The 12188-nt window shown below is 42.0% G+C and overlaps 1 protein-coding gene across 2 annotated transcripts in view; it reads left to right on the forward strand.

Annotated features, from left to right (window-relative positions):
• llgl2 (LLGL scribble cell polarity complex component 2) overlaps positions 1 to 12188 on the forward strand; it is a 101026-nt gene that overhangs the window by 31559 nt on the left and 57279 nt on the right. For both annotated transcript variants that reach the window (XM_043714552.1, XM_043714553.1), the window contains exon 3: positions 6682 to 6800. In XM_043714552.1, coding sequence (XP_043570487.1) covers positions 6726 to 6800 — 75 coding nt within the window. In that variant the 5' untranslated portion in view covers positions 6682 to 6725. The remainder of the gene's footprint in view (positions 1 to 6681; positions 6801 to 12188) is intronic.

A 12188-nucleotide genomic window follows, 5' to 3' on the forward strand; every position in this document is an offset into this window, starting at 1 on the left:
CAGGCCCTTCAGCCCTCGATGTTCCACCGACCTGTGAATTCTCAACTCGTCCCCCTACACTATCCCAAAATCATTCATGTGCTTACCTAAGGATTGTTTAAATCCCCCTAATGTGGCAGAGTTGACTACATTAGCAGGTAGGGCATTCAACACCCTTATCACTCTGTGTGTAAAGAACCTGCCTCTGACATCTGTCTTAAATCTATCACTCCTCCATTTGTAGTTATGCCCCCTCGTACACGCAGACATCATCATCCTCGGAAAAAGACTTTCACTGTCTACCCTATCCAATCCTCTGATCATCTTGTAATTCTCTATCAAATCCCCTCTGCGCTGCCACCTTGCCAATGAGAATAAGTTCAAGTCTCTCAGCCTTTCCTCATAAGACCTTCGCTCCAGACCAGGCAACATCCTGGTAAATCTCCTCTTCACCTTTTCCAATGCTTCCACATCCTTCCCAAAATTTGGGGACCTGAATTGTACACAATATTCCAAGTGTGGCCGCACCAGCATTTTGTATAGTTGCAGTATGATATTGCAGCTCCGGAACTCAATCCCTCTACGAATGAAACCTAACACACCGTATGCCTTCTCAACAGCACTATCCACCTGGGTGGCAACTTTCAGAGATCTATGTACATGGACTCCAAGATCCCTCTGCGCATCCACACTGTCAAGAATCTTTCCATTGATCCAGTCCTCTGCCTTCCTGTTGTTCTTCCCAAAGTGCATCACCTCACACTTAGCTGCATGGAACTCCATTTCCCAACTCTCAGCTCAATTCTGCAGTTTATCCAAGTCCCCCTGTAACATTCTTCCACACTGTCCACTACTCCACCGACTTTAGTGTCATCTGCAAATTTACTAATCCATCCACCTATGTCTGCGTCTAAGTCATTTATGCTAAGCAATGGTCCCAAAACAGATCCTTGTGGCACACCACTAGTAACTGGACTCCAGGCTGAATATTTTCCATCAACCACCACTCGCTGCCTTCTTTCAGAAAGCTAGTTTCTAATCCAAACTACTAAATCACCCTCCATTCCATGCCTCTGCATTTTCTTCAACAGCCTACCATGTGGAACCTTATCAAAGGCCTTTACTGAAGTCCATATATACTACACCAACTGCCCTACCCTCGTCTATATGCTTGGTCACCTTCTCACAAAATGCATCCTAAACTGAGGTTTGTGAGACACGACCTGCCCTTGAAGAAACCACGTTGACTATCTGAAATCAAATTGTTGCTTGCGAGATGATTTTAAATCTTTTAATCCTTTCCTACAACAGAAGTAAGGCTCACTGGTCTATAATTATCTGGGTCATTTCTGCTGCCCTTCTTGAACAAGGGCACATTTGCAATCCTCCAGTCCTCGGGTACTAAACCTGTAGACAATGACGACTCAAATATCAAAGCCAAAGGCTCTACTATCTCCTCCCTAGCTTCCCAGAGAATCCTCTGATAAATCCCATCCATCCATCCCAGGGGACTTGTCCACTTTCACTCCTTCTAGAATTGATAACACTTATTCGTAACTAACCTCGATTCTTTCTAGTCTAATATCTTGTATCTCATTTTTCGCCTCACGAATATTCTCCTTTTCCTGAGTGAAAACCAATGAGAAATGTTCGTTTAGTACCTCTCTGATCTCCATAGGGTCCACACTCAAACTCCCACTTCTGTCTTTGGCCCTATTCCTACCCTAATCATCCTTTTATTTCTCACATACTGATGGAAAGCTTTAGGGTTCTCCTTTTATTCTATTTGCTAAAGACTGCTCGTGTCCTCTCTCTTTGCTCTTCTTGACGTTTTTTTAATAAATCCTTCCTAGCTGATCTGTAACTCTGTCGCCTCATCTGAACCATCTTACCTCATCAACATACAAGCCACCTCCTTCGTAACAAGAGATGCAATTTCTATTGTGAACCACAGTTCCCTTACCTTATCACTTCCTCCCTGCCTGACCGGGACATACCTATCAAGAATACGTGATATCTGTTCCTTTAACCAGCTCCACATTTCCATTGTCTGCATCCCCTGCATTTTGCTACCCCATTCTATGCATCCTAGTTCTTGCCTGATCGCATTATAATTGCCCTTGCCCCATCGATAACTATAGAATATTAGCATAATTTATTACACAAATGAGTTTAAGTGCTGGGGATCTGAAACTGCGCTTGAACAGATAGTCAAGGCAGATATCCCCTCTGTTTGAAAAGTATTTGGATAGGTGATGACCTATGAAGCATTGCACCAAGAACTAGAAAGTGGGATTTGGACCAAAGATTCTTGGAGCACAGTGGCAGTGTTCCTTACTGAGCTTGGAGGCCCTGGTACAATTCCCACATGCTCCTGAGGTGTGTAATAATAGTCAATAAGTTGATCAGAGGGTAACTAGGATTGATGGTTGCATATCGGCTGTTATGAGTAATACTGCAAATTTCATGATTCTATGATGAAGTTTCCAACACAGCCATAGCTCATGGTTTTGGCAGGTCTTGAATACGTACATGTCATGTAGCCTGCTATGTCATACCTCCTACATAATGATTTGTTAGTAGATTAGATTCAATTACTTAGTGTAGAAACCGGCCCTTTGGCCCAACAAGTCCACACCGAAGCGCAACCCACTCATACCCCTACATTTACCCCTTTTACCTCACGCTACGGGCAATTGAGCATGGCCAATTCACCTGGCCTACACATCTTTGGGAGGAAACTAGAGCACCCATGGGAAACCCATGCAGACACTGGGAGAATGTGCAAACTCCACACAGTCAGTCGCCTGAGTCGGGAATTGAACCCGGGTCTCTGGCGCTGTGAGGCAGCACTGCTAACCACTGTGCCACCATGCTGCCCACGGTAGGAAAGTGCTGTCTGCAATTTGTGACAATTTAGTACTTACAATCCTGTTAAGCTTGTGCATAACCCTTATTTTCTGTCTTTTAAAAATTCCCATTTACTATGTTCACATGGAATTTTTGAAATGGATTTTTGAGACAAGGGTGTCTAGGTTTTGTTTTTGGGTGCAGTAGGGGCAGGCAGCCAAATTGAAGACCCCAATTAATCAACCATAATATAGAAGGATTAGGCCATTCAGCCCATAGTTTGGTTTGCTTTGCTTTGCCAATCTATTGTAGCTGATTGAGTTTGAGAAATATACATTGTCCAGCTGTCTCTCCATAATCCTTGATCCTCTTGCCAATGAATAACTGATGTATCTCTGTCCTAAATACGTTCAATGACTTGGCCTCCTCGGCCCTCTGGCAGTGAATTCCACAGATTCACAATGTTTTTTTTTTGGCAGGCAAAATTTTTCATCGGAGTTTTAAATGGTCATCCCTTCACTGAGACTATGCACATGGGCCCTAGTGTCTCCTCCTCCTAATTGAAATGACTTCTCCATGTCCACTCTACCCAGGTCTGTCTCTATTCTGTCAGCTTCAATCTGATTCCCCTTGTCCTTCAACTCAGTACAAACTCAACTGTTCCTCAGTGATAAACCTTTCATTCGCCAGAATAATTTGTCAACCACTTCTTCTGGACCCTGTCTGATGACAACGCGTGCTCCCTTTTGATTATGGGGCCCAAAACTGCTGTCAAAATTCCAAATGCCATCTAACCAGAGCATTACTTGAGCAGGGATGTACTGCTGAGCTTAAGTTTTCTACCCCTCTTGAAATTAATGCTAATATGGCATTTGCCTTCCTACGTGCCAACTGAATCTGCATCTTATGAGAGTCCTGAGCTCGGGCTCCGAACTCCCTTTGCACTTAAATGTTTGAAGTATTTCCCAGTACAGAAAATATTGTCTTCCTCCCAAAATGTAATATTTCACACTTCCCACATTGTATTCCATCTGCCACTTCTTTGCCCACTATCTTTTCTGTCCAAGTATTTTTTTTTGCAGTCTCAACTCTCTCAAATTCACCTGTCCCTCCACCTATCTGTCGTCTGCGGACTTCGTACCAATGTCCTCACTCCCCTCATCCAGATCACTTAATTTGTCCTGTGAATAACTGTGGTCCCAACACTGCCCCCTGCACAACTCCACTAGTTACTAGCTGCCACCTTGGAAAAGGCCCCTTTATCCCCACTCTTTGCCTTCTGCTAGTCAGCTAATCCCCTTTCCCTGCTACTACCTAGATGCTAACACCATCTTAGCTTATTTAGTAGCCTTCTGTGCAGTACCTTGTCAAAGGCCTTCTGGAAATCCAAATAATTCACGTCCACTGATTCTCCTTTTATCTAGCCTGCTCATTACACCTCCAAAAAATTTGTAGCAGATCTTATTTAGTAGACCAGGCCAAATGACCCACCCCTTCCTGCTTCTGTGTTCTGATGTTTGAGATACAAGTCCTTGGCAAATGAGGATAAGAAACTGCTGTATGGGTAAGAATCTAATTAGGTGCAGCAGACTAGTAAGAATTGTTTATGCCTCCCTGTCCCCTGTCCTCCTTGGCACAATCGCAGACCTCTGGCAGTATACAGAAACTAGCCTGGTCATTCTTCTGTCTGAGCATGTGACAATGTATTGTAGAGCATTTTCAAAAACAGTAAGCAGAATTGTCCTGCAACACAACTTGCCAGCTCTCAATTTTGAGAACTTGAAATACGATTTGTTCTATATAAATGTATGTAATGGTCACACTGGCTCTTGAATTCGCCAAGTTTTGATTTAATTCTGCAGTGAGCATTCTAACCAGCTGCTTAGTAACTACAACCTGCCTGGGCTCTACAGTACTTTAAAAGAAATTGTCACAAGTCTGAAGCTGGAAGCACAGTTGGTCAGGGAGTGAGAAATTCCACTAAACCTACTGTTGTCTGTCTGTCCCCAGATGCTGGCTGATCGATCAGCCACTTCTGTTCCGACATTGATCCGTGCTTAAATTTAGTCACAATCTCCAATAATTCTATCTCTGTACAATGGGTATAAGATCATCTCTCTATTCTCGCACTTGCTGTCTTGCAAGATACATTTAGTTGCCAACACAGGTGAATGAACCATTAAAATACTCTTGCTTTCTCAGCACTAGGGGAACATTTTGGTGATTTTTTTTTTACAGGGTATACTACACATTCATGTTGTGAATCATTTACTAAGTCCTACCCTTTTTTTTTGTTAGTCATGGTAGTGAGCTGCGATAAAAGATTGCATTTAGTTGTGTCATGGAAATAGGGGAGCACTTAGTGCCTCTAAGCACATGTACTATCAGAAGCAGAAAGAAAGATGTTTTTAATGCCTCTGGTGTTAACTTAAACTGAGTACTTGAAACTTTTTCAAGTTGAGGTAAAACTCAAGTCTTCTGGGGAGTAAATTAATACTGGATACGGTTGCTCATGGCCCATGCTGCTGCCCTTCGTCTGTGTGTATGTCTCACTCACTCCACTCACTCCCTCATTCACTCAATCACTTACTCACTCACCTTGTTCACTTTCCCTGTAACAGATGGGCCTCATTTGTGGGTTGACTTGCCTCATGCCTAGCAGCATTGAATGTGTTTACCACTCCTGGATTACCTGGTTGTTCCTGTGTCTGTCTCCAACTGTAATTTCTGCTAAACTATGTACCTTGCTAAATGCTCTTGATTTTTTTCCAGGGTCAGTTGGTGGCCTTCAATTTATTGTGTATTGAGGGTTTAAAAGCTCTCAGAAGTGAGTCAGCTAGGTATACATGTTGTCTATGGATCTGAAAAGATTAAATATTAAGGAATATCTTAGACTTAAGAAGATTGGTTTTCCTGTCGCACACAACTGTGCAGGCCCAGCAAATGGTTGAATTAGGATGATGGAGGAAGCAAGCTGCATGAGCAATGTTATCTTGCAGGCTGGTATACGTTTGCACGTTAGGGTGAGAAGGGTAATGGATTCTTCCATAGGTTTTTCTGCTGCATGACAAGGGAAGGAAATCTGGATTCTTGTTTCTGGTCCCATGAGTAATCGTGCTAGAAACTGGGTGTATATTGTGCTACTGAGCATGAATCAATATCTGCTGGACTTTGTCCCAGATTATGCTGCTCTTATTCACCTTTTTTAAACTCTGGTGTGAATAAATGCATTGATAATCAGCTGGAATACAACTGTTGTATGTGAAGCTAAATCTAAATGAGAGCAGAACCTGCTACAGAGAGCTGCAATTTGGCTAACTACAACCTATCACTGCAACACAACTCTGCATTTGAGTCCTGACTGGTTGTTGAATCGCAGACTAGGGCCTGTACTGACCATTGCTATCCATGAATAGGGATCATATCTTATTAGTAGTCTTTGGCACACCAACTAGTTCCTGTAGCCCTGAGCCATCGCCAGGACCAACACCTTCAGGAAGGTAAGCACTAGAAGGGAAATAACACACATGAAAGAAGAGTCTAATAAGTAAGGCAATGTTGGTTATGTTGATAACTGATTATACAGCATATCAGATGTCCTAAGAGTATTAGAAGCACTGTGTTTGATGTGTGCTTCTGTAAACATTGAGTTGAGTTAATGATTGGTAACTGAATGCTGGCCAACTAAGAATGATGTCATCTTGGTAGCCTGTATATGACAAAGAGAATGTTGGATGATCTGCCTGTGTAGGGCTTGGTGCATCTGAGAATACCTGTCATAGGGACAGATGGAAGGGGAGGAGCCTCTATGATTTAACCATCCAGGTTGTTGTTTGTTTTTCCCCCTTCCAGGAACCAACAATTGATAGCTGTGCTCCCTCTACTAAACTAGAACAATGAAGAGATTCCGAAGACACGGACATGAGCTTAACCGGGAGCGCATCAAACAGGACCTGTTCCAATTTAACAAGGTTAGTTAGCTTCTCTAATTCTCCTCCACATGTCATGTTGCTGGGCTCTGTTCTTTTTTGTATTTGGCAGATTGCTGAAAATGTTTAACTGGCTGTTTGAGAGCCTAGCCTGTTACCAGAGTTCAGTCCAGTTCTATTGTCCAGTGTACTCATTCTATTGGGTGTCATTGGATAGAGAAATGCAACAGCTTATCAGTGGGCGTCTTAGATGAATGGCCAGATTATCTGTTTTAGTGCTAGTTGAGAAATACATTTTAACCAAACAGCAGGCACTCTTTCCTGCTCTTCGGATAATCCCATGGACTTCAACTGAATATATTCAACACTACGTTCCAATGATGTCCCTGAGCAGTGCAGCACTCATTCTCCCACTGAATAGTTACCTGAAATCATGGGCCGGAACTTCAATCCATGATAGAGGCCTCTGATCTGCCACCAAACCAGTTAAGATCAGACTGAAAGTCAAAGGGATTTTTTTCTGTTCAGTTTTGTGTACAAATGAACTGCCACCACAAAGAAATCCTCCTTCAGCAATGCAAGGAAGAGTGTGCTACCATAAACTATGACTTCTATTTTTTTTTTGTAACGCCTGTGTAGGATAATACATGGAATGACCTTTTACTGGCAAGTGAATTAGTTTATCATATTGGCTCAGTTGCTCAATGCTATGCTATTAATGAGCTTCTTTGTCATTCTGTCTCAAACTGATTTTCTTGTAAATGATTACTATGATAGAAGGGATCAGTCTCATTTCTGTTAAATCACTTAATTGCCTTGCAGATCAAGATGCTTGATTTCAAGTACTGACATCTTGACACTTTTTGTTTTTAATTGGAATTAAACAGTTTCTTTCTTTGGTCACTTTTGTTTTGCGGTAAAGGTATTTATTAAGTTGGCCATTTTGAGTGTCAGTAGTTCATAGACCATAGAGTCCCTACAGTGTGGAAACAGGCCCTTCAGCCCAACAAGTCCCCACTGACCCTGTGAAGAGTAATCCCCCCCCCCAGACCTATTCCCCAAACCTCTTAACTCGGTTTACCCCTAACTAATGCACGGAGCCTACACATCCCTGAACACTACAGTCAATTTAGCATGGTCAATTCAGCTAACCTGCGCATCTTTGGATTGTGAGAGGAAATCTGAATACCCGAAGAAATCCTGCACAGAAGTTGGAGAATGTGCAAACTCCACACAGTCACCTGAGGCTAGAACCGATCCTGGATTCCTGGTGCTGCAAGGTAGCATTGCTAACCACTGAAGCACTGTGCTACCCTTATCTCAAAATATTCCGATGGCGTTTTCAGCAATTTTTTAAATGTTGAGCTATTTCTCCTTTCCTCGTGGAAGGAGGCAGCTCCAACCCCTGACTGTGTCTGTCTGCTAATTCTTGCAGCTTGGCCTCATTGACCTTTTGTAAAACTCCCAAAGTCACTTCTTCCACCCCCAAAAAAAAAGATTAGTGACTGAAAGAGCTATTGCTATCCCAAGCACTGTTTTAAACCATCTGAAATCAACACCTGGAACAAAAGACACTAGCATCCACCACTCGCTGTCTTGGAACCACAGAAAAAAATCCCGCAAAGAGCCCCCAGTCTGTCATGGATCATGCCAGACCCCTTCAAAACATTTCAAAAAAGTAGCCCGGACCCTAACTTTGCAAGTTGTTTTAAGGAGGTGTAAGGTAGGTATTCCAGTAGTGATGCAGCTGGCCCAATCGCTTTGTTTTAAACAAATCAGAATTTATTTGCAAGATTACCAAACCAAGCACAAACAAAAGAGAACAGACTATAGAATAACCTAACCTATCCGAAAACCAAACAGACAATCTCAACCTAATCATGCTGTTCTGAGTGCTGAGAACAAACCCCACTAACACTGCTTTGCATAAAGGAGAAAATCACACACAGGGTCTTACAGGAGAGATCGAGAGATGGTAGACAGATTCAGAATGGAACACCTCCTTTCATGTCGCTGTTGCTTTGACCAGCAGCCTCAAAACGACTGACTGCATACTCTGAACAGCCAGACTGCTAAAACCCAAACCAAATCCCAGAAAAGTGGGAGAATTAGCCACTCCTCTTTGATTGTATAAGTTTTTTTAAAAAAACTTTTTATAAAAGCTGCTTCAAGTAGATTAAACCAGACATTTCAGAACCTGTGTGTTGTAAAACACTTTTGAAAAAAGCCAAGGACAACATAGCCATCTTAGAATGTGCAAACTCAGCACAGTCAGTTGCCCAAGGCTCGAATTAAACCCAGGTCTCGGGGGTTGTGAAGCAGCAGTACTACCCACCGAGCCGCCATGCTATCCTAGTTTTTGAAGATCATTCGGCAGATGGTTACAGCACATGGAGAGGAAGGAAGGTATCTTCTTAAATAAGACTTGGGTATTACAACAGGACTTAGATTCCTAAACAATAGGAACAGTAATAGACCAATTGACAAATTAAGCCTATTTGGTGTCCTTTTGATTAAAATCACTTGATCTAATTGTGGCTGTTAGACTAGCTTTTTTTCCTATAACCTTTGACTCTATTGTTTATCAAAAATCTCTTTTAGCTCCATCTTGAATATATTATTAGCCCAGATGCCATTACTTTCTAGGGAAAACCACTCCACAAATGATACCTCTGAAATCAATTTTCGTCTAATCTCCTACTCAGACTGTGCCACCGAGATCTGGATTTCCCCCACAAGAAAAAAGCATCCTCAATATTTAATTTGCCAATCTCTGAGAATTCTGGACGTTTCGGTATGGTCACCTTTTCAACTTCAATCCTTGTAAACTCCTTTTGGATGCAGATCCAATTCATTCATTTCAGTTCTCATAAATGGTAACTTTCTTTATCTCCGGAGCTAGCCCAGTGAACCTCCCCTAAACTGCTTCCAATACAACCATATCCCTCAAGTAGGGAGATCAAACAGTACGTGATAGTCCAACTTCACTTGTGAATGTTTTGTGCAATTGTACAAAGGCATCTCTACTTTCTTCTCTCTGCTCTTCAGTCTCACCACCGCCCCCTTGTAAGAGAAGGCAATAATCCATTTGCTTTTCCAATTAGTTGCTGGATCTTCATGCCAACATTTCAATCCCTCAAAGATGGGCAGACTCCTACTATTGTGTTCTTCAGCCTGTCCATGGGAAATCATAATATTTATATTCTACCTGCCGTTGTGAACACCCTCTCATTTTTTCCCATAAATATATTCATTTGTCCATTTTTTTTTTTTGAAACCCCTTAACCAGTCTACAACCCTTTTTTTTTTTTAAACCCCTCTATGCTTGACACACCAAGTTCACAGCTTGCTTTCCAATTTCACTCCAAATTTGCTGATACCTTCAAGTCGTCCATATAAATTGGTTATAGTTGAGGCCCCAATTCTGATCCCTGTGGCATTTCACAGAATTAGTTTATTTATCTGAAAACTCTCCTGTTAGACACAGCAATAACCCCTTCTGCTAATTTAACCAAACTCTCAGAGAAGCTCACCTCTCCTCATAATCTGTTTAAAGAATGAGTGACTGTTTACAAACTATTTTACAAATCTATGCCTCCTGTTATCTACTTCCCACTCTACTATAAGAATATATTGATCCATATTAAAATTTACAGCAACTTTTACTTTTAAAACCAGTCGCTGACGTTTCCAATGTCGGTCTTCCTCCACGGTGGCACAGTGGTTAGCACTGCTGCCTCACAGCTCCAGAGACCCGGGTGCAATTCCCGCCTCAGGCGACTCTGTGTGGAGTTTGCACATTCTCCCCGTGTCTGCATGGGTTTCTTCTGGGTGCTCTGGTTTCCTCCCACAGTCCAAAAATGTGCAGGTTAGGTGAATAGTCCATGCTAAATTGCCCATAGTAGGGGATGTAGGGGAATGGGTCTGGGTGGATTACGCTTCGGTGGGTCGGTGTAGACTTATTGGGCCAAAGGGCCTGTTTCCACACTAAATAATCTAATCTAATCTCTGTTGTCTTTTGGTCTTCTGCTGCAAAAAATGTGTCTTTTGAAGAAGGTACCTTTTTAAAAGTCTCTTTCAGATAGTCAATCTGATGATGGCAGTTGGTCACTCTGTCTCTGGCTAGCTCTCAAAATGCCAGCTTATTTACAGACCAAACATCAGATCCTCTCATTGGTTCAATGTTGTTAAAACTCATTAAAATTCAAATTCAATTGGGTTTTAGTATCCTGGAGCATAATGTAAACTGGTTGAATTCAAATCGTGGGCAAAAAAATGGAGGTATCCAGTTGACAGCCAAATATTACATTTCAATTTTCCAATACTGAGATTGCTAGTCAGTCTCCTTGCAAACTCTCACTGCCAAAACAGCCTTCACTCTCTCTAAAGCTTTCGTACATACCTTCAACTTCATAACAATCCAGACTTCTTTTGTAGTAACTGACTCTCTATCTATGATAACTTGTGGGATGTAAGTATCACTGCCTGGGCCCATCAATTATTGTCCATCCCTTGAAGTGGTGGTGATCTTGAACTGGTGTAGTCAACTTGGTGTAAGTTCTCATTGGGGAGTGAGTTTCAGGATTTTGATCCAGCAGCAGTGAAGCAATGATACAGTTAAAGGTCAGGGTGGTGAGTGAGTTGGAGTGAGCTTGAAGATGGTGTTCCAAATTTTGTTGCTCTTCTTCCAGATGGCAGTGTTGTGGTTTGGAAGGTGCTGTCTCAGGAGCCTTGGTTAAGGTATCACCCCAATATATAGTTAGCTTTTTTGAAGTATCTCTCTGCTCTTTGGAAACCTAAATAGTCTGTCTGCATGTTCCCCTTTTATCTTGTTACGACCTTGATGTTAAAGAATGCATTCCCTTTTGTAAAGCCTTGTTTATTTGCTGATACATTCAATTTCCCCATAATTATTTCAGCATTTTTTCAAAATCCCATTATTTCTAAACTAGTTATAGCTGAGAGACTGAAATATTCAAGGGTCATAAAAACCATCTCCCAGTGACTTCTTCAAAGTTCTTGTTGCCTGTTCCATGAATTGGAAACATGGTTTTGTGGGGGGAGATAGTGTCTTACCAACTTAATCGAGTTCTTTGAGGAAGTGACCAAATTGTTAGGTGAAGGAAGGGCTGTTGATGTTAAATACATGGACTTTAGTAAGGCCTTTGATAAGGTTCCCCATTGTAGACTAATGGAGAATGTGAAGTCACATGGTGTGCAGGGTGTTCAAGCTCGGTGTATAAAGAACTGGTTGAGCAACAGGAGACAGTAGTAGTTGAAGGGAGTTTCTCAAAATGGAGAAAGGTGACCAGTGGTGCTCCACAGGGATCTGTGCTGGGGCCACGTTTGTAATATACATAAATGATCTGGAATAGATAGACTGGAGAATTGAATGGAGAAGTGGCAGATGGAGTTCAATCCAGGCAAAAG

The sequence above is a fragment of the Chiloscyllium plagiosum genome, chromosome 24 (assembly GCF_004010195.1).
Source record: "Chiloscyllium plagiosum isolate BGI_BamShark_2017 chromosome 24, ASM401019v2, whole genome shotgun sequence".
In the NCBI taxonomy this organism is placed as follows: Eukaryota; Metazoa; Chordata; class Chondrichthyes; order Orectolobiformes; family Hemiscylliidae; genus Chiloscyllium; species Chiloscyllium plagiosum.